The sequence below is a fragment of the Vitis riparia genome, chromosome 4 (assembly GCF_004353265.1).
Source record: "Vitis riparia cultivar Riparia Gloire de Montpellier isolate 1030 chromosome 4, EGFV_Vit.rip_1.0, whole genome shotgun sequence".
NCBI classification, from domain to species: Eukaryota; Viridiplantae; Streptophyta; class Magnoliopsida; order Vitales; family Vitaceae; genus Vitis; species Vitis riparia.
Window position 1 is genome coordinate 2,176,820 of NC_048434.1, and position 21,532 is coordinate 2,198,351.

General features: G+C 34.8%; 4 protein-coding genes and 1 long non-coding RNA gene across 7 annotated transcripts; 3 read left to right on the plus strand and 2 right to left on the minus strand.

The window, feature by feature from the left end:
- Positions 1 to 1,631: 1,631 nt before the first annotated feature.
- LOC117912873 (adagio protein 1-like) lies at positions 1,632 to 6,634 on the plus strand. The gene is made up of 2 exons (XM_034827643.1): positions 1,632 to 2,259; positions 4,572 to 6,634. Exons 1-2 carry the CDS (start codon positions 2,030 to 2,032, stop codon positions 6,181 to 6,183), a joined length of 1,842 nt encoding a protein of 613 aa, XP_034683534.1. The 5' UTR covers positions 1,632 to 2,029; the 3' UTR covers positions 6,184 to 6,634.
- On the plus strand, positions 2,266 to 4,066 carry LOC117912874. Its single transcript, XR_004651051.1, has 2 exons — positions 2,266 to 2,774; positions 2,857 to 4,066. It is a non-coding gene; the product is annotated as an uncharacterized LOC117912874 (long non-coding RNA).
- A 2,402-nt stretch (positions 6,635 to 9,036) lies between the features above and the next one.
- Positions 9,037 to 11,445, plus strand: LOC117912612. The gene is made up of 4 exons (XM_034827273.1): positions 9,037 to 9,452; positions 9,546 to 9,643; positions 10,986 to 11,057; positions 11,140 to 11,445. Exons 1-3 carry the CDS (start codon positions 9,200 to 9,202, stop codon positions 11,037 to 11,039), a joined length of 405 nt encoding a protein of 134 aa, XP_034683164.1. The 5' UTR covers positions 9,037 to 9,199; the 3' UTR covers positions 11,040 to 11,057; positions 11,140 to 11,445.
- Positions 11,446 to 11,535: 90 nt separating this feature from the next.
- On the minus strand, positions 11,536 to 15,080 carry LOC117912608 (rust resistance kinase Lr10-like). 3 transcript variants are annotated; one of them, XM_034827268.1, is made up of 4 exons: positions 14,997 to 15,080; positions 14,723 to 14,777; positions 13,388 to 14,624; positions 11,536 to 11,755 (listed from the first exon to the last, which is right to left on the minus strand). In XM_034827268.1, the coding sequence occupies exons 2-4, from the start codon at positions 14,775 to 14,777 to the stop codon at positions 11,749 to 11,751; spliced, it is 1,299 nt and encodes a 432-aa protein (XP_034683159.1). In that variant the 5' UTR covers positions 14,997 to 15,080; the 3' UTR covers positions 11,536 to 11,748. The 3 variants fall into 3 exon arrangements, with proteins under 3 accessions (XP_034683159.1, XP_034683160.1, XP_034683158.1); XM_034827269.1 differs by having other exon boundaries at positions 11,536 to 11,747; positions 13,380 to 14,624; XM_034827267.1 differs by lacking the exon at positions 11,536 to 11,755 and having other exon boundaries at positions 13,169 to 14,624; positions 14,997 to 15,079.
- Positions 15,081 to 17,791: 2,711 nt separating this feature from the next.
- LOC117912610 (rust resistance kinase Lr10-like) lies at positions 17,792 to 19,703 on the minus strand. Its single transcript, XM_034827272.1, has 3 exons — positions 19,553 to 19,703; positions 19,285 to 19,327; positions 17,792 to 19,186 (listed from the first exon to the last, which is right to left on the minus strand). Exons 2-3 carry the CDS (start codon positions 19,325 to 19,327, stop codon positions 17,982 to 17,984), a joined length of 1,248 nt encoding a protein of 415 aa, XP_034683163.1. The 5' UTR covers positions 19,553 to 19,703; the 3' UTR covers positions 17,792 to 17,981.
- Positions 19,704 to 21,532: the final 1,829 nt, after the last annotated feature.

The window sequence follows — 21,532 nt, forward strand, 5'->3', positions numbered from 1 at the left end:
AACTTTATTTCATGCTTTTAGGAAATATAAATTTGTTATGATGATTAAAATAATAAAATAATAAAAATAATGAAGAAAAATATCCTCCAAATCTTTATCTCTTTTTCTTTTTTTAATGGAGATCCACCTTATTAATGAAAATTTTATTTTAAGGATTTGAAATAAATTCATAATAATATATTAGTTTAAATGCTCAATTTCCGATTTATCAATAAATGTTTTGAAATCAATAATTTTAGGTTTAGTGACCATGGATTAAATTCACTATGAATTTGGGGTGAAAAATAACTAGAATTTATACTATGGAGAATTATGAGAATTTATTATAGCCAAAATTAATTGCTAAATTTAAATCATTGTATGATAGACAATCTTTGATGAACGAGGAGATGCCCAAAGAGGGTAATTCCTATTGATCTCTATAAGTCTATAAACGAGGGTCAAAATATGATTATATGAATAAACGAATCACATATGAATGGAGTCAAATTGTACACATGTGATGCTTTTTACTCTAAAAATTATTTATTTATTAAATGAATTAAATAAATTAATGGAAATACAATATGAGCACACTACAATAAGAAAAATTAGGAATATTTGGTACACAAGGCCAAAATATTCCCCATTTTATAAAAATAACCTTCATATATTTTTAAAATTTAAATGGATAAAAATATCCTTAATAAATTGAGATGCTTGTATATAAGTTTAATGGAGTATATATATATATATATATATATCAAAAAAATTATTTATTTTTATTTTGAAAAAGTAAGGGTCTTTTTGGAAATAATTATGAAAAATAATTTTTTAAAAGAAATTTTAAAAACTGTTTTATAATTTTTGTAAAATAAAAATCTGTTTGAAAACTTAAAATGTTTTTAACCTATTTTTAATATTTTTAAAGATTCAGTAAAAATAATTGTTATATCCAATATTTTATTTTTAATTATTTTTTAAAACAATCATTTGAGAATAAATGAAAACAATATAAAACGATTAAAAAATATTATCTGGAAACACCATATTTTCTATTTTTAAGAACAATAAATAAAAAATAGTTTTTAATTGTTAAATATATTTTATATGTTTTTTATTATGAAGAACATAAAATTGTTTTAAAAAATAATTTTCAAACAGATCGTAAGCCTTTGTTTATAAAATATTTTTAAAAAAATCTGAAAAATAATTTGATAGTTGTTTTTAAAATTGTTATTTGAGTTTTGTGAAGCAAAATTCTATTTGGATACTTGAGTTAATTTAGTCTAAAATTTTTAAAATATTTTTTTAGTATTTCATTTCTTTTTTTTTTTGGTATAATTATTTTTTAAAATTACTTTCAAAACAAGTGAAAACAATTAAAATATATTGTAAAAAAACATAATATTTTATATTAAACTGTTTTTTGCTTTTAAAATATCAAATATGTTTTCATATTTTTTTTATTTTAAAAACAACTTTCAAATAATAAGCTTAAAGTTTTTGTTTAATTATTATTTTTCCATTTTAATCAAATAAAGAAATGATATAAAAATCTAATGGGACAGGCCTTCGCAAAACTTTGAGCCACAATTGAACCCACATTTCTACAGCCTATGCCCAGGCCCAGCTCACCCACATGCCACAGGCATAGAGAGAGATAGAGGGGGGCGAGTGATGCTTTCACAAATCAAAGCTTGAGGCTCCACAATCCTTATCTTGCCGAACCGTCCACAACTCCCATTTTTGGGCAATAACACCAGTATCGCCCTCTTGTTGCCTCTAACCAAATCCATCAACCCATAACCGTAAACCCCCAAATGCGAAGCCCCTGATTCTCCACTCCCGCAATCGCCACAACCCATTGTTTTGTTTTGAAATTTAGGTCTCTTCCTGCTGTCATCTCTCGTAAATTTTGCTATTTCCTAGTTCCTGGTACTGGGTTTTGCTCTAATTGTTCAGAAGATTGTCATTCGTTCATTTCCGGTGTCGGGTTTTCAATTCATGGGTTGAAAGAGAGATCTGCGCTGATCTGAGATTGTGCGTCATGGAGTGGGACAGCAATTCGGAGGAGGGCAGCGGAGGCGAGGACGAAGAGGGATTCTTGCTCAGTGATGGTGGTCCGCTGCCGTTCTCCGCCGGGAGTTTGCTCGAAACGGCGCCGTGTGGGTTTGTGGTGTCCGACGCTTTGGAGCCCGACTTCCCCATTATATATGTGAACACTGGGTTTGAACTCGTTACTGGCTATAGAGCTGAGGAAATTCTGGGTCGGAATTGGTAAGTTTTTCCTATTGAAATCTCAGGGCTTTATAGAATTCTTTTCAATTTTCGATTTTTTTTTTTGAATTTCATATATATAGAATTTGAATTCGGGCATGACCAGTGAATTGGAATTTCTTTTTCCAAGATTAGGTTATTTTCTAATCCCTTCTGTGAATTGTGTGGGTGAAACTTGAACTTTGTTAATGAGGTTAGGAAGCCTGTTATATGCCTTGCTTCTAAAGATAGGGATTGCAGAAAAGGATGGAACTGTGCGACTTGGGCAAGCATGAAAATCATGGCTGGTTTTGTGTTGTTTTTTATTGGCTGTTACCTTGTTCTTGTTTCTGTTCTTTTGGGTGGCAGGCTAGGAGGGCGTCGAAGTAGAGGTGGGGGAGATAAAACAGTATCCCTTTTGGGCCTCTGTGGCTGGGTATTTGAATTGGCTGAAGGTGGATAGCATTGTTGTATAAAGATGTTTCTTTGTGTTCTGCTCCCTAGTGTTGGTCTACAGACCATCGGGGTTTTGTCAGGTTAGAGATTATGTTTCAAGATTGCTGGATAGAATAGGTTGGTGGTGAGCTCAGGTTTTAAATTCCCCATGTATTTGCGCAGAAGGTGAGCTGTTTTGATGCTGATAATGTTGAAAGACGATGTATGTTGATATAGCGGTGATAGAGGAGCTACTTCTTTTTTGTACTTGGGATTTCCATCACTAACAAAGTTAGGTTATCATAACTTGTATCCAGAAAGAAGCTAGCTAAATTTACGATGAAGGGTGCAGAGTTGGTTAAATTGGTGTTAATGAATGCCATTACAATGAGAAAGAAATGATGACAGATTAAGTATATAACAGATGTAGAAATCGCTATAATACATGCTTGGGCCCACACTAAAGTTGCTGGTTAAGTCCATGAAGGGTGGTTGAAAATCATCATCGATTCATGATTGTTGAACAGGATATGAAGATTAGTTGTTTTTCAAATTCAAACAGCACAAACCACTTTCAATGACAACATGCCATATGCACGGTCATTAAAATTTAACCATTTAAGGTTCTTGGGACAAGCAAAGGAGTTTTGGTTGTCAAGTAGTGGGAAATACTGTGAGCTGGTTCTGGGTAAAAAGGAAATGTTCTAAAATTCTGACCCTTTTTAGACCTGTGCATACATCCACCTTAAGTGAATGAAGCATTCTCTTTTTAAACTATGGGCCTAGTCCAACTCCAACTTATGCAATATCCTCTTGAACATTGGATTTCAGTGTATCACCCCATTCTTCAAAAAATAATTAGCCACTAGTGCATCCTTGAGAATACTAAAGTGGCATCCTTTAGCGAACTGAATCAGTATCACTTAGCAGGTTGGTTCTAATGATGATTTTTTGGAGGGTTTCCAGGTGGGCTTGAGCATTTGGATGAGATCATGCACACCTTTTGTATTTGGATGAAGCTGATCAGTTGAGATGCCTAAGGTGTGCTTTGTTGTTCTTTGAAGTGGTTTCAGGTTTGAAGATGATGGAGAAGTGAGATACCATCATGGTGGTGCCACTTGAAACCATTTCAGGTTTTGGCAAGCACGTTTGGATGCAAGAGAGGAAGCTTCCATCTATTTATATAGGCTTATATCTGGTCTTTTGCTTTAATTTTAGCAGCAAGCAATCATAAAAATGTTAAAAAATAACATTTGTGCATAAAGGTTGTACTGATGAGACCTTTAAATTTTAAATAGTGCATTAAATGCACTGTAATCCTTCTTCTTCTTTACCTTCTGCAGTCAGATTCTTATTGTAATGTTTCTTAGTATTCAATAAGCATCTCTAAGAACATGAATAAAGTTCTAATGGCTGAGGGTGTTTTTAGAAAGTTGATGGTTGGATTTGAGTGGAAACAGTAGTGTTGGGAGAAGTTTGAGCAGGAGGCCAACTTGTCAGAACTGATGCTATTGAGTAAGAGTAGTTTTTTTAGTAAAAATGGGCAAGTTAATTTAAAGATATGATTTATGCTAATATTGGTATTATTTTTTCATCAATTGGGGACTATCAATTTGTGGGAATGAGGGAGATGAGGGTCATTTCACCAAAAAAGAGGACCTGAGTAGAAATTTGGGTATTCACTTAATTAATTATATGGATATAGATGCACTGGTGCCTGATTTCTTTAAGTGTGTTGCTCCACTTTCACATATGTTTTTTCCCCTGGTTCATTTCATTTTGTTGTTGAATTATTTCCATATGAAGTAGTCCATTTTGTATTAGAAAAAAATTATTGACTGTGGCTTTTGGTCTGAATTTGGCTTTCTTTTTTGTTTCTGTTTTTCCCTTTCTTCCAGCCGTTTCCTCCAATGTAGAGGACCTTTTGCTAAAAGAAGACATCAACTGGTGGACTCCACTGTAGTTTCAGAAATTCGTAGATGCCTTGAGCTTGGGGTGGAATTCCAAGGGGATTTATTAAACTTCAGAAAAGATGGGTCTCCATTGATGAACAGACTGCGGCTGACGCCAATTTATGGGGATGACAAAACCATAACCCATGTTATTGGTATTCAGTTCTTTACAGAAGCAAATCTTGATCTGGGGCCGCTTCCGGGATCTGTTACCAAGGAGTCTTACAGATCTTTTGACCGATTCTCTTCTGATCTCATGTCTTCCCGCTCTATTCCATCTGGGAGTGTAAATACTGGTCATGAAGTTTGTGAGATGTTTCAACTGAGCGATGAAGTATTGTCTCACAAGATACTCTCTCGGTTGACACCTAGGGACATTGCTTCCGTTGCTTCTGTATGTAAACGACTTGATCAGTTAACAAAGAATGAGGATCTTTGGAGATTGGTTTGCCAAAATGCATGGGGCTGTGAAACAACTAGGGTTTTAGAGACAGTGCCTGGGGCAAAGAGACTAGGGTGGGTCCGACTAGCTAGGGAATTAACAACTCTTGAAGCTGCTGCATGGAGGAAGCTAACAGTTGGAGGTGCTGTGGAGCCTTCTCGTTGCAATTTCAGTGCATGTGCTGTTGGGAATCGCGTTGTTCTCTTTGGTGGTGAAGGGGTTAACATGCAACCAATGAATGACACATTTGTATTGGATTTAAATGCTACTAACCCTGAATGGCAACATGTTAAGGTGAGCTCTCCACCCCCAGGCCGTTGGGGTCACACCCTTTCTTGTGTGAATGATTCCCTTTTGGTTGTCTTTGGAGGCTGTGGAAGGCAGGGTTTACTGAATGATGTATTTGTATTGGATTTGGATGCAAAGCATCCTACATGGCGTGAGATTTCAGGATTGGCCCCACCGCTTCCCAGATCCTGGCACAGCTCCTGCACTCTGGATGGCACTAAGTTGGTAGTTTCAGGTGGTTGTGCAGACTCCGGAGTCCTTCTCAGTGACACTTTTCTGCTTGATCTTGCAACAATTGAGAAACCTGTCTGGAGAGAGATTCCAGTTGCATGGACCCCACCTTCTCGTTTGGGTCACTCACTCTCGGTTTATGGAGGCAGGAAGATTTTGATGTTTGGCGGTCTAGCCAAGAGTGGGCCTCTTCGGTTCCGCTCCAGTGATGTTTTTACTATGGATCTTAGCGAAGAAGAACCATGCTGGAGATGTGTAACTGGAAGTGGGATGCCTGGTTCTGGAAATCCAGCTGGTACAGCTCCTCCTCCTCGCCTTGATCATGTGGCCGTGAGCCTTCCAGGTGGCAGGATTCTGATCTTTGGTGGTTCTGTAGCTGGTCTTCACTCTGCATCTCAGTCATATCTACTGGACCCAACTGATGAGAAACCTACTTGGAGAATATTAAATGTGCCCGGGCGCCCCCCAAGATTTGCTTGGGGGCATAGTACATGTGTTGTTGGAGGAACAAGAGCTATAGTGCTTGGAGGACAAACTGGAGAGGAGTGGATGCTGAGCGAGCTCCATGAGCTTTCATTGGCGAGCTACGTTGTGTGAATCTGAACAAATGTAGAGGTAAGTTTACGAATGAGGAATTGTTGCTAGAGAATAAACTCTACTGAAACAAAAACAACGTGAATTGGGGATAAGGGATTGTATCGGTGATGAATGAAACAAGGAAGTAAGACCCCTGTCAAGTAATTCCCATGTGGTTGTTGTGATGTTTCTTGTGATTTCTCCAACCTCTCCTTTTTCAAATTATTGTGCTGCCACTTCGGATTCATAATTTGATGGTAAGGCATCTGTCTCTTTATGCTCTTGTTTGTTATGCTCTTGTTTGTGATGCACTTCCTTGTTCCAGGTTGTTCTGACCAGGGATCAATGGCATGTTGGCTTAGTTCCTTGCTTCTTTGCGAGGCATTTTGTTATATGCACTGCCAAAAATTCTTTTGTTGGGTCAAATGCTACTTGGTTTTATGAATGATATGGAGGGATAAGATCTTTATAAGAGATGCCTGAGTATGTTGAATGTATAAGTATGGCTTGTCTCTGATGAAATGCCTGCTTCTGCATCATTTCATAGTCATCCAATGATTTTACATTTGTTTTTTAGTATTCATCTATATCTCTTTGTACCAAAAACAAATGCAGTTTAGGCCAGTATGTGAGGAAGGTTTTCTTCCTCATACCTCCCCTCTTCACACCTGTTGTTAGGTCTTCAGCCCAATCATCTTCATATGCATCGTTGGTTCATTACTCACCAGTTTAAACTTATAGGTCAAATCGTTAGGTTAACATGATATCAGAGCCTTAGTCTGCATTCAAACCTTACTACATGTTTATTTTCCCAAATTTATCAAGCCCATGTGAGAAGGTTGTACATGAGGCAGATGTTAGGGTTTTAGTCTAAATTAGCTTGAACGACATAAATTTTTAGGTTAATTGATAGCTTAACAAAAAGTCTGCTGTTCTTCCTTGGATTCCTTCCCTTGTTTTAAACAGGATCTTGAATTTTGCCCTCTATGGTATTTGCTTGGAGGGTCTGTATGGTTGATTTTTTTTTCTCTGTGGAAACCAAGTAGATGGTGATGATTTGGTGTTGGCACATTTTCAGGCTCAATTTATCTGTACTGACATCACATCCTTGATAAGGATAACTGGGAACTGTATTTTTATCCTCTGATGTTGGGTTTTGGTCTGATATAGAAAGGAGAGAATAGTAGTGATATCATGATAACCAAATTGGACTGGGTGGTTGGACCAGTGGACTCTCCAAGTGTGGGTAGGTTCAACCTTCTGGTCAATTCAGCACTTGATCATACAGCAAAAGGACTTTCTTAATTTATTGTATTATATTGCTTATATCTTTTTTTTTTTTTTCAAATTTGGGGTAAATTGATCTGTTTTTACAAACATAATATCAGTTTTGAATGTTCAATATATATATATATATATATTATTTTTTTTCATTAAATTAGTTTGAAACCTTGTTTTGAAATGCGGTTTCTAAATTTGTGTTAAAACCGTAGCTTGAAGATGTGGATTTGGTTGTAAATAATTTCTTTTTTTATTTAAATAAGGTATGTGATTAAAGGAGTTATTTTGAATGATGGTTTACATGTTTAAATCAAAATTCTTAGAAAGAGCTTCTCACTTTTTTCGGACAGTGTGAAAGTTCTTAAGCCTTGTTTGGAAGTGTTAAAGCAGTATTTAAAGATTCAAGTGAGGTTAAATATCATTTTTGAAGCCCTGTTTGGGAGTGTCAAAGCAGTATTTAAAGATTAAATGGAAGGATAAATACCACTTTTTATAACATTAAATAAGTGATTCTCTTTTAAAATAAATAAATAAATAAATAATATTTGGAATAAAAATATTATCAAATATACTCTAAAAAGTGGGTTTTAGAATAATTTTAGAATATATTTATTTTTTAAATATTAAAAGAATAGAAATACTTGCAAATCCCATGATAATGATTTTGGTTTTTGACCTTTTTACTATGCAAAAGGTTAAAACCCATTCCATTGTTAATGATTTTCTGTTTTTTTCCCCTTTTTACTGCGCAAAGGTTAACAGCTATTGGAACAGATACTCATGAACAAAGTCATGATTTCTCTTTTAATTTCCTTCCCAAACAAATCAATGGAAAACCATTTGACTGTCTTTTCAATGAACTGTAAAATTGTATTTGATTATAAAAATATTAACAAAATAAAAAAATAAAAATTTCATGTAAAATTGTATTTGATTATAAAAATAAAATTGTATTTTTTATTTTTTATAATAAAAAATAATATTATAAAAAAGTATAAAATGAAATTAAGTATAATTAAAATGAGTTAAATTTTTTATATATTTTTAAATTATTTAATTTTTATATAAAATAGTTAAAATAAATTAAATGAATTTAAAATAAAAAAATACAAATTATTATTATCCTTAAAATTTTTGTTTATAATTAATACTTTACAACTTTATTATTTTTAAAAAATAAATGATTTAATAAAATTTTAATAGTGTGATTTTATTTTTCACAAGAAGCTAAAAGTTGCTACTCGTAGAAGTTTTTTTATTCTAACTTATACGAAAAGCAATTTCATACTTATTTGAAAAATTTATAATATTAATAATATTATTTAAACTATTAATGTTTAAATATAGTAATTAAAAATAATTTTTTTCGTTTTTTTTTTTTTGGACGTGATGTAATGGGCTTGATGGTCCAACATACGGAAGAGGACAAAGAAAAAGGCTGTCCAATAGGAGACAACCCACACTTGAAGGCAGGGAAGTAGTGGCAGAATCGTAAATATTATAAAGAACCAAGGCTAAAGAAGATGCTAGATATTCTCACTGGAATTTTGTCTTAAAAAAGAGGACAAAGATCTGACTCTTGTGTGAGGGAGATGCTCTTCTTCTAAGCCTTCAAAAAGCTCACTCTTTCTCTCTCTACTGTAAAAAAAAAGAAAAAAAAAAGAAAAAAACATTGCCCTTTCTTACTCGTCTAATTTTCTTTCGTTTTCTCGGGAAATATTTGATTTTTCGAGTAAAATTCTGGTTCTTTTCCACAATGCCAATCAACAAAGAATCCACGCCTCCGCCAATTATCGGAAAAGCCGGCCGGTACACGGTGTTCATCACTCCTCCTTCTACTCCCAAACCCTCCGAAAATGGCCTGCCTAGCTCTCCCAAGAAAGTGGCGGTCTCGACTCCGCCGCCGCCGGTGCAGCCTCCGCCGCATCGGTTCGAGAAGCAGCCGCCGCCTGCTTCGGGCGCCTCGGTGTTTGGGTTATTCTGGGACGCGGTGGCTAAAGTGCAGAATGGTGAGTCTTTTTGGGATTTTGAGAGAGGGTTTGGCGGGTTTTGGTTTTTGTCTTGCGGTTTATTGAGGGTGTTGTTTTGTGGTTTTTTGGCAGCGCATTCGAGTTTGGATGAGTATTTGGCGGATTGGTTCGGGTTGAATCAGTCGAAGTATCAGTGGGCTTTGGATGATTACTACAGAGGCAAGGGTGTGGTGAGTTTGATATCAGTTTTGATCTGATTTTTCTTTTTTGGTTGGGGTGAAAACTTCGGGGAACAAAAGGAAACTGAAAGTTCGAATCTTTTGAGACTCGGGAAACAGAAAAACTTCCATTCACTGAGCTTAGTACCATTATTGGTCTCAGTTGAGTCAGCTTTTCCGTTTTGGAAGCAAAACACCATAAAAGAATGTACTTGTGAGATTGGTATTACCTTTGATCTGATTTTTAATTATGACGTTTGTGGTTGGTTGCTGAGAAAAGGAATGGAAATTAGAATTTTGAGTCTTGGGTTGTTCATTGTTTGGCATCCTTTCATTGGGTTCAATGCAGGTAGGTTTTTCCCTTTTTCGATACAAAACAAACTTCAAACGAATTGCATTTTCTCAGATATATGTGATGGTTAAGAGTGTTTTCAGAAGAGTTATCTTTATTGAATTTATGAAACTTGTCTACTAGTTTTACTTGATTTTTCATCTTACTGTTTAGGGCTTCAATTCAACTTAATTGAAGCTCTTAATTCTTTGATATTAAAATAGTACGATTGCTCCTTGGCGTGACTGAGGTAATATACATGTTGCGATATTTATGAGTTGGTTTTTGTTTGGTTTCTTACATCATCTGGTAGATGTTGCTGGAGAAGAGTGTAATGATAATTATTTTAATCTCCATACGATAATTTGTCTTTTTTTTTTTTTACTTTGGTGCTTGAAAATCCAGAACTAAAGTTTTGATGGTTTTCTTTTTCTTCCAAAATTATGAATGTTTCATTTACTGAATTTGCGTGAAGAATGAAGCTTCTGCCCATTGGATGTGGCTTAATGTAGTAGAAAACTGGACAGTGTGGTTCAAAATGACTCATGTTGTACCTTGTGTTATAGAGCTTCATTTATTTAGTACAGATAAAAAAACGGTTCTGCCCTGAATCATCCCTCTTGCTGAAAGGGGTGGAGTGATAAATAACCCTTCTGCTAGCACATCAGGTGGAAAAGATATTAGGGTACTGAAAAATGTATAATTAACACAAAAACAGAACTGCTTTCTGTCTGTTGATTGGGCGGATTGCATGAAATGGGATTATCTTATCTGCAGCCAATATTTTTTGGTCTTACTTCTTATGTTGATTCTCTAACTGGACATCTATGACTTTATATTCTAATCATTCTCATCATGGAGTCTTGGTAATGTTTAGTTGTTTCCCTGGTTTTTATGCTGATTAGCAAGTGCAAATCGTTAGGTGATTGAACATCAAAGTTGTAACTCTTTTTGTTTATTTTATTTTATTTTTGTATTAAAATATTCATCTTCTCACTTGGGTGAACTTTTGGTTGGTTGCAGGGAAGTGAGGATGCTAAAGCTAAGGAAATGACCGGAAAAGGGCAGAGTGTGTAAAATACTGCAAAAGGACAGGTATTGTGGTATTTTGAGTTCAAGGATGATTTGTGGGACATGTTTGTTCTGGTTTCTAAGCAAGGTTATCATGATTATGCAGGATGTAATGTAAATTAAGCAAGAATATGTGAAGTCTGTCTGGGATGCTTGAAGAAAATTCTTGTCCAAGTCTCTGGGACTATAGTTATTGTTGTTGTGATTACTGATTATCTACCTCTATCATGGCCGCATCAGCCAACAGAGTATTTGTCAACTCTGAGCTTTGTTGTCTCACTGTAATCTTTCTTCTTTCTTTGTTGCCTGTGATGCATATTTTGGATCGACTCACCAACATATATCATCTTGAAAAGTCAAAAGAGACTGACTTGTTATATGATATTTTATCCTGCTGATTTTATTTTTCGAAGCAACTGTTGCAATGAGAAATGATTTGAGCATCTTTTCTTCATGGAGCATATTATCTGTAAACTTTGTTGATTGAGCACTACACCTTAGCTGAAAGAAAAATGGAAAGAGTTATACTGGGTCTAATATGGACTGATCCTTGCTAACATACTTTATAAAGATGATCATCTTATATACTATGGCTAACATAAAGATAACTGTTCAAAATTTCTTAGCCTTAGAGCTATCTTCTTGGAAATCAAAGAGAAAATGAAATACAAGCATTGCCATAATAGAGATTCTCCCCTTTGGGGTGCTCTCATGGTTAAGAACTAGCTATTTGTATTCCGTACTTCGCCATGATTGGGGTGGTTTCCTTCTATCTATATGAATTTGATCCATCATTTGTTGAATGCCTAGAAGTGGCATTGATTCTATTAGGCGGCTTTAATCCATGTATCGCTACAGAATATACACAACAAAATGATTTTGCTGGCAGTATGACCTCCACTCCTCCCTCCAACATTTTTTTCACAGCACTTATTCGGGGGCTTGATCGAGGTGAGTCCTGCACATACCAAACCCCGCCACAGAGATTCTTGTTGCTTTATTTTGGTAAGTTCTACCCATGTGCCACCATCACCATTAACTGTTCTTGAGCTTGTCTGTCTGACCTCCTGTTTAGGAACTGTTAGAAGGGTGATCAACCTCCCCATCACAAAAAGAACTCTTTTTGAATCATTTTCTAGTTTTACTATTCATCTTATTTTTCTTAATAGTAGGATTTGCTTTGTGCATGAAATATTCTTCATTATTTTCACTGAATATGAAATTATTGCTGCATAAGACTATTTCAGGTATGTTATATAACCATTGTATTGAATTTTGCCCAGATATTTCTTAGGCATCTGGGACACCAGTGGAACCATGACCACTGCATGTCAGAAGCATCAAGGTAAGTGGTTTAATTAGATGGAATCTTCTTCATTAAGCCAAGTTGTATTTACAGGCTTACTTTATATATGTCTCTGTGTGTGTGTGTGTGTATGTATGGTGTGGGTGTATATGGTGCAGTAAGTTGGGTGGAAATTCTGGTGAAATTTCTAACAAGCAGATTAAGAAGGATAAGAGCTTAATCCATGTACCTCTTTTACCATCAAGTGAGAAAAGAAGAGTTAGGGAGAGAATTGCGTGGTTTGGATTAGTACTACTTGTCTAATGATATTTAATAAGCCGGTCACTAACCACCCAACTTATTTAAAGCTAATTGGGATATAATTCGGACCGTTATATAGGTCTATGTTGACTGGGTATTAGAAGAAGGGATGATATCAATGTGTTTGCTAAGTTTGGTAGAAGAAATTTCCTTATTAGATGTGGTATTTGAAACGCCACTCCCACCTTTCTCTTTCAATGTCAAGTGGAGAAAGACAAAAAGAAAGGACTATCAAGAATTTAATGGTATTTGGCTATCAAAGTTAATGGTAAACGAGCTCAGAAACCACAGTTCTAACCATTGTTAGACCTCAAATCCTGAATTTTGTCCAGCTTGGTATCAAAGTTTAGTCATGACTCTGCAACATTTAGATCTAACCCTCTATGACTGAAGCAGTACTGATCTAACTGAAGAAAAAACACCATGCAACATGACATGTAGCCCATACAAACCAACGTCTAAGACATATGTCTTCCTAGATCATCATCCATGTAAACATGATCATGTTAACGCATAGAGGCTAAAAATCAAGATAAAAAAACCAACACAGTATGGATATTAGCATGTTGCAATGATATATAATCATGTTGCCCTAAAACATGATCAACTTATATGATTTATAGCTAACACTAAGGCAACTAAAATAATATTATACAACACATTTTATGACAAACTGTATTTCAATTTTCTTCTCATTTCATAGTTGAAGCTTGGAGCTCTCTCCCTTGAGTCCTTCCATGGTTAAGAACTAGCTACTTGTATCTCATACTTGGCCATGATTGGGGTGGTTTCCTTGTACCAAATTGAACTGGTTTCTTCACTTGTTGCATAGCTTGAATTCGTACCAGTTTCATTTGCCTGCTGGAACACGTTCATCCCTACTGAGTACAGATAATGAAATGGTTTTGGCGGTGGCATGACTTCTACTCCTCCCTCCAGCATCTTTACCACAGCACTCATTGGAGGCCTCGAGTCTGGTGAGTCCTGAACACACCATAGAGCCACCATAGACATTCTCTCTGCTTTCTCCCTGTCCTTCTCTTCAATTCCACAGGCCACAGTCATTGCTGCTAAATCCCCTTTCTCATACTCTTCCCAAGTATGTTTGGGGAACCAATCCATGCTCTCATTAGAACCAACTTTGGCATTATTCCTCCTCCTCCCAACTATCTCAAACAACAGCATCCCAAAGCTATAAACATCACACTTATGGGTTATGGGATGGTTTTTCAGTAAAAATTCTGGTGCTGAGTAGCCTGGAGTCCCTCTATATCCTGAGACTGTCAGGTGGGTGCCGTCCCTGTTACAAAGCCTAGCAAGCCCAAAGTCTGCAACCTTAGGAAAGAAGTTAGCATCAAGAAGAATGTTACCGGGTTTTATGTCATAGTGAATGATTCTTTGTACACATTCTTCATGTAAGTAAGCTATGCCCTTTGCTGTCCCAACTGCTATATGATGCAGCTTCTCCCACTCGACTTCTTGTGCCTTGCTGAACAAGTACTTGTCCAGGGATCCATTTTCCAGATATTCGTAGACAAGTGCGCTCATGAACTGATCATAGCAGAAACCATAGAGCCTGACTAGATTGATATGGTAAGTCCTGCCTATGGTTCCCACCTCTGCCATGAACTGTTCTTCAGCTTGTCTGTCTGGACTCCTATTCAGGACCTTCACTGCAATCTTGACCCCATTGGGGAACTGCCCCTTGTAAACCATTCCAAACCCTCCAGAACCCAGTGTTGTGGTGTAGTTATCAGTGAAGCTGCATAGCTGCTGAGCAGTGAACCTGACCGGCTTCTCCCTCGCTAATTCTTGGAAGAACTTCTCCATTGTTGGTGTATCAACCTCCCAAACCTGTATCGTATTCACAGGTGGGGGAGCCACTGCCGCTTGCAATTCTGTCACAATAGCCTTCTTCGCTTTCCTTGCACAAACGAGAGAGATAACAACGATAATTCCAAGCACCACCAAGCTCAATATTACGGCTGCAAGTCATGGGAGTTTGAACCAGTAAGATCCCAACTTCAAACTGTTGTCTGTCAATATCGAATTCCTTCGTATTATTGTCACAGAAAGAACTTACCTCCTGCTGTAATCCCAGAGTTGTTGCTTGGAGGAGAGTAGTCATATGAAGACATCTACAAAGGTAGCAAAATGGACCAAGTTAGATAGGACTATACAATTCTCTATTCAGTCAAGTATAGATATAGATTTTGTTTACAAATCTCGTTGGCACCTTGGCTAGGTGAGCAATTAATTAACCAAAATTTTCTTCATTAGTTCAAGGTTTTGTGCAGTGCAGGCGTATCATACATGACCCTTTAACATACTAAGAACAATCAAGTTAGTGAACTCACCCTCTTCGGAAGATCACTCCTTGCTTTTCACCACCAAAAATTGCAGCACAGCTTCTCTTTGCTCTTTGCTTCCTCCCATGGCCTTTGTATATATATATATATATATATATATATATATATATATATATATATATACATGTATTTGAGGGAGGAAGTTTTGGGGAAATTTCTGTCATAGGCCTTCAACTTAGTAGTCAACAAGGGGAAGGGAAAGATCTACGGAACCTCTCTCTTTCACTATCAAATTCCAAGTGAAGAAGGAAAGAAATTTCTCAAAAAAATATTTTAATGGTATGGATTATTATGCCTATGAGGGGAAGTTTCGGAAAAATTCCTGCCATTGACCTTCACGGTTGCATTCAAAGAAGTCAAAAAATAAGACAGATAAAGGCAAGGAGAGAGCTACACCACCTTCGGCAATGACATGGATTGGTATCACGAAAAATTTTAGAAAAGTCACTGACAGGCTTAATTGCAAGGAGATTAGACAATGAAAATTTCTCATAAAATTTATACATTTTATATGGTAACTAAATACAAGAGAAATGTAAATTTGTAAAAAAAATTATTAATATTTTTAAATATAAAAATATCTTCATATATTATCATTTCTTTTATATCTTAAATACAAAATAAATTACATTTTAGTATGTTTGCAAAATTTTCATATTATTACTAAGTATAGAAAATTATATTATACGTATATATTTTTATTTAAATTCAATAAATATATTATTACTTATTTTATTATTTGCGGAGTTGTTTTAACATTTATATGAGTTTTGATTAATTTTCATTTTTTTTTTCTGACAATATTTTCCATATATCCAAAATATCTATATATCTAAGAAAAAAAATATATCTATAAAATTTGACTACTAATATATCTAAGAAAGCCAATTTTTCATTCTTACTATTAGAAAGCATATGTATTTTTCTAATTTTATCTTTTATTACTATTTTTAATTTTAAATTATTAACTATTTACTTTTAATTTTTTTTTAACTTTTAAAATTTTAAATTTCTCTTTTGTCTCATTTGGGTATAGTTCCTATTTTTTATTTTTAAAATCAAAGCAATAATAACCTATATATAAAAAAGTAAAAACTCTTTTACAAAAAAATATATATTTATTTCATATCTTTAAGAATTAATTTTAAAAATAAAAATAAAAGTTTCAAATAGTTAATTTTTTTAAAAAAATCATTACTTGTTAATGTAAGCTTCTAAAAGTTAGAATATAAAAATTACTACTATTTTCTATTTTTAAAAACTGAAACACAATTCATTCAAACCTCTACTAAATTTTTAATTTTTTAATATTTAATAATAATAATAATAATATTTAGTAATAAGTACCCTAAAATGCTCCTATGAATATACTTCTTTTTAGCTCCCAAAAATACCTTCTACCTTAGTTTTTGGAAACGATTCTTTCAATATTCTATCTATATCCCTACTTTGTAAAATATTTTTACCTACAAAGTCTCCATATATAAGAAATTTAATTCTCTTTTATATCAAATAAAAGTATTGTCATTTTCAATTTGTATCTCCTAAACATAATGAACGTAAATGTTTTTGTTCTCCCACCACAAGAGTCGTTATTTTTCATCAACTTTTTAAAACCATATCACTACAGTATACACGCCACGAAATGATTCTGCCGGCTGTGTATCATCTCCACTCCTCCCTTCAACATCTTTATCAGCGGCTTGATCGAGGTGAGTCCTGCACACACCAAAACCCCGCCATAGAGATTCTTGTTGCTTTCTCTCTGTTGTTGGTGACTTGTACTTGTACATATGTCCCAACGCGTGAAGTTTGAATTAATTTTGTTACGCTTCATTTGGATAGCGGGAGTCAACTATCCAATCAGCTTATGGAGTTGAAGGGACCACACCTTGAAGAATTTTTTTTTTTTTTTTGTGTTGAATGATGCCCCATTGTATATTTATTTTTGTCATGATTTAAAGTTTTCTTGAGCGACCATAATTGAGAGAAGTTTTCGAGAGCTTCACTGTTGTAACCTTCTTTTCTTTAGATTAATAGATTCTTGAGGGTTAATATACTCCATGAATGTATATTCAAGAGCATCACATTGCTAGTAGAATCACATTAAAAATCTCATGTTTTTCCTTATTTTCTACTAATGTGCATGCGTAGGTGGGTTAACAAGTGCCATCTTCACCATGAACCATTCTTGAGCTTGTTTATCTAACCTCCATCACCATGAACTGTTCTTGAGCTTGTGTATCTAACCGCCTATTTAGGAACTGCTAGAAGGGTGATCGACCTTCCCATCATATAAAGAACTCATTTTGAATCATTTTTTAGTTTACCATTCATCTTATTTTTGTGGGACACCAGTGGAACCATGGCCACTGCATGTCAGACCCAGCAAAAGTAAGTGGTTTAATTAGATGGAATTTTCTTCATTAAGCCAATTTTTATTTACAGGCTTCGTACTATTTGTCTAATGATATTAAATAGGCCGGCCACTAACCACCCAACCTATTGAATGCTGATTGGGATATGATTCTGACTTTTGTTGACCGGGTATTAGAAGAAGTGATGATATCAATGCGTTGGCTAAGTTTGGTAGAGGAAATTTCCTTATTAAATGTGGTATTTGAAATGCCACTCCCACCTTTCTCTTTGACCGTCAAGTGGAGAAAGAAAGAAAAGAAAGGACTAACAAGAACTTAATGGTATTTGGCTATTTGCAGGGATTTAGCATGGTCTTCCCATGAGCTCTGCTCATCCTCACTGCAACAAATTAGTACGCAAACGCATCATCAAAACTTAGCTGAACTTAATGATATATAAGCATATTGCCCTAAAACATGATCAACTTACATGGTGTATAGCTAACACAAAGGCAACTACAATAATATTATACTACAAATTTTTTAACAAACTCTACAATTTTCTTCTCATTTCATAGTTGAAACTTGAACCTCTCTCCCTTGAGTGCTTCCAAAGTTAAGAACTAGCTACTTGTATCTCATACTTGGCCATGATTGGTGTGGTTTCCTTGTACCAAATTGAATTGGTTTCTTCACTTGTTGCATAGCTTGAACTTGTACCGGTTTCATTTGCCTGCTGGAACACGTTCATCCCTACTGAGTATAGATAATGAAACGGTTTTGGTGGTGGCATGACTTCTACTCCTCCCTCCAGCATCTTTGCCACGGCACTCATCAGAGGCCTTGAGTCGGGTGAGTCCTGAACACACCATAGAGCCACCATAGACATTCTCTCTGCTTTCTCCCTGTCCTTCTCTTCAATTCCACAGGCCACAGTCATTGCTGCTAAATCCCCTTTCTCATACTCTTCCCAAACATGTTTGGGGAACCAATCCATGCTCTCATTAGAACCAACTTTGGCATTCCTCCTCCTCCCAACTATCTCAAACAACAGCATCCCAAAGCTATAAACATCACATTTATGGGTTATAGGATGGTTTTTCAGTAAAAATTCTGGGGCCGAATAGCCTGGAGTCCCTCTATATCCTGAGACTGTCAGGTGGGTGTTGTCCCTGTTACAAAGCTTAGCAAGCCCGAAGTCTGCAACCTTAGGAAAGAAGTTAGCATCAAGGAGAACGTTGCCAGGTTTTATGTCATAGTGAATGATTCTTTGTACACATTCTTCATGTAAGTAAGCTATGCCCTTTGCTGTCCCAACTGCTATATGATGCAGCTTCTCCCACTCGATTTCTCGTGCCTCACTGAACAAGTACTTGTCCAGGGATCCGTTTTCCAGGTATTCGTAGACAAGTGCACTCATGAACTGATCATGGCAGAAACCATAGAGCCTGACTAGATTCATATGGTAAGTTCTGCCTATGGTTCCCACCTCTGCCATGAACTGTTTTCCAGCTTGTCTGTCTGGACTCCTATTCAGGACCTTCACTGCAATCTTGACCCCATTCAGGAACAGCCCTTTGTAAACCACTCCAAACCCTCCAGAACCCAGTGTTGTCGAGTAGTTAGCAGTGAAACTGCATAGCTGTTGAGCGGTGAATCTGACTGGCTTCTCTTTTGCTATTTCTTGGAAGAACCTCTCCATTGTTGGTGCATCAACCTCCCTCGCCTGCAATTCTTTCACAACGGGCTTCCTTGCTTTCCTTGCACAAAGGAGATAGATAAAAGCGATTTTTCCTACTACCACCAAGCTCGATACTATGACTGCAAGTCATGGGAATTTGAATCAGTAAGATCCCAACTTCAATCTGTTGTCTGTCAATGTTGAATTCCTCCATATATTTCTCACAGAAAGCACTTACCTGCTGCTGCAACCCCAGAGTTGTTGTCTGTCGGAGAAGACATCTACAAAGGCAGCAAATTTGATTAAGTTAGATAGGACTGTACAATTCGCTATTCAGTTGAAGTATTTATGTCGATTTTGGGTACAAATCCCCTGGGCACCTTGGCTAAGTGAGTGGTTAATTAACCGAAATTTTCTTCATCAGTTCAAAGTTTTGTGCATTGCAGGCTTGTTATATCATTCATGAACCTTCAACATACTAAGAACAATCAGGTTAGTGAACTCACCCTCTTTGGAAGATCACTCCTTGCTTTTCACCACCAATGCACCACAACTTCTCTTGGCTCTTTGCTTCCCCCCACTGCCTTGACCTGAAAATTCACCAAAGTTTCTTCACTCCTGAATCATAATTCTGCAATGGGTGTGAAGGGAAGAAGTTTTTGGGAAATTTCTGTGACCATCTTTGCCGACTAACTTGGTCAAAATTCTATGGTACCCATGTGGTCGGTACCAAAGTTTGATTTTTGACCGTTGAATTTAAATATTTAATCATGGCCGTTGATCTAGATTGTACATATGAAAAGGGAAAAACTTGCGTGTAATCAGTTTCTTGTTAAGTGAATTCTCAAGGTTGTTAAGTGTATTGTTTAAAATGATGATCTAATGATAATTAAGTAATGATATTTTATATTATTAAATATATAATTTATAATAAATAAAAAAATATATTATCTAATTTCTTTTTTTTTAAATGTATCTAATAATAATTTTAGTTTTTTTTATCAATAATTTGAGTTTATTTTGAATTTTAATTTTACTATATTAGATAACACAAAAAAATCAATTTCAATATAAATCAATTAAAAATGGATTTTAATTTGATGTAATTCTCATAAATAAATTAAAATAGATTTTTCATTTAAAATATTTATTTTTTTACATGAAAGTACTAAGGATAAAAAATCAATTTAAAAAAAATAAATTTTACAATAAAATTATTTAATAACAAGGATCTTTATTTTATAAAATGGATAAATATGAAAAAAATGTTATAAAATTATTAAATGTGAATGTTAATATTTTATAAATCAATTAAAATAGATATTTTATAATTTTGATTTTTTTTATTAAGAATTTAATTTAAAAGAAATATTTTAATTAAAAATAAATAAATAAATTTATTATAAGACTCATTCAATAATATAAATAGTGTTTTATAAAATAAAATAAAAAGTTTAAAATTGAATAAAAAATTATAGAAATTTATAATTCATTGATCATATTTTGTTATAAGTTGTTGATAAGTCTCTATTGTTAAGTGTATTTAGTAACTTTTATATAGAACTTCTACTAAGATGAGTTAGTTGGATTGATAGTTAATCTAAGTCCAACCTAACTCAGCTTCATTTTTTTAAAGTTTGGATTAGTCATATTAAACCGATGTTGATCGAACTTTGACCATAGACTATTCATGAGACTCAATATTTAGATTGTCATCGTATTGATGAAAAAAGATTTCATAATGAAATTATTCTCGTTGCTTTCTCTTTATCATTGGTAAGTTGTACCCATGTGTCAGTGATGTTGGATTGTGTGACGTATTTGTCACCATAGGTTGATCGAACTTTGACCATAGCCAATTCAAAAGCGACACCAAAGCAAATAAATGGTGACACATTCAAAAGCGACACCATATATTTTTAATGATGCTTAATTTGATATAGAGTTGTTTAAGATATATAATATGTCATATTAAACGCATTACCTTTGAGTTATGATGTCACATCATTGTAAATGATTATGGAAGATATGGTTGTTTTTGGTTGATTAGCCAGTTAATAAATAAGATCAACCTGTGCATATTTTGTCATAAATATAATAATCATATCACATTTAACTTATGTTTTTGTAATACTTATGGATTAACCTATAATACATTACATCATCTAGTAATATTTGCATATTAAATGTTCACAAAACGATAGTACATCAAACCTACCAAAACTAAAAAAGAAAACTGAATGCACATTAAAACATGATTTAGAAATGTTAAGCATCCCACATTCATGCATACTTACATTTCATATGCATAAAACCGGCTAACCATAAAATGACACAAAAGTTGCATCCAAAAACCCAAAATTCTCAATACCAAATAAAGTAATGTTTATGTCCTATAATGTATGGCATCAGAGTCACATCTAAAAACCCAAAATCTTGTTGCTTCTTTCTCCTTTCTTTTTATTCTTCATACTATTCTCCCAAGA

What these genes read in the sequence shown, in the direction of transcription:
- LOC117912612 (XM_034827273.1), top strand. Translation starts at nt 9,200, where the DNA reads ATGCCAATCAACAAAGAATCCACGCCTCCGCCAATTATCGGAAAAGCC. An exon ending in GGTGGCTAAAGTGCAGAATG is followed by an intron (nt 9,453 to 9,545) that starts GTGAGTCTTTTT and finishes GTTTTTTGGCAG; the next exon opens with CGCATTCGAGTTTGGATGAG. An exon ending in ACTACAGAGGCAAGGGTGTG is followed by an intron (nt 9,644 to 10,985) that starts GTGAGTTTGATA and finishes GGTTGGTTGCAG; the next exon opens with GGAAGTGAGGATGCTAAAGC.
- LOC117912873 (XM_034827643.1), top strand. Translation starts at nt 2,030, where the DNA reads ATGGAGTGGGACAGCAATTCGGAGGAGGGCAGCGGAGGCGAGGACGAA. An exon ending in GAAATTCTGGGTCGGAATTG is followed by an intron (nt 2,260 to 4,571) that starts GTAAGTTTTTCC and finishes CCTTTCTTCCAG; the next exon opens with CCGTTTCCTCCAATGTAGAG.
- LOC117912610 (XM_034827272.1), bottom strand. Translation starts at nt 19,327, where the DNA reads ATGTCTTCTCCGACAGACAACAACTCTGGGGTTGCAGCAGCAG. An exon ending in CTCTGGGGTTGCAGCAGCAG is followed by an intron (nt 19,187 to 19,284) that starts GTAAGTGCTTTC and finishes CATGACTTGCAG; the next exon opens with TCATAGTATCGAGCTTGGTG.
- LOC117912608 (XM_034827268.1), bottom strand. Translation starts at nt 14,777, where the DNA reads ATGTCTTCATATGACTACTCTCCTCCAAGCAACAACTCTGGGATTACA. An exon ending in CTCTGGGATTACAGCAGGAG is followed by an intron (nt 14,625 to 14,722) that starts GTAAGTTCTTTC and finishes CATGACTTGCAG; the next exon opens with CCGTAATATTGAGCTTGGTG.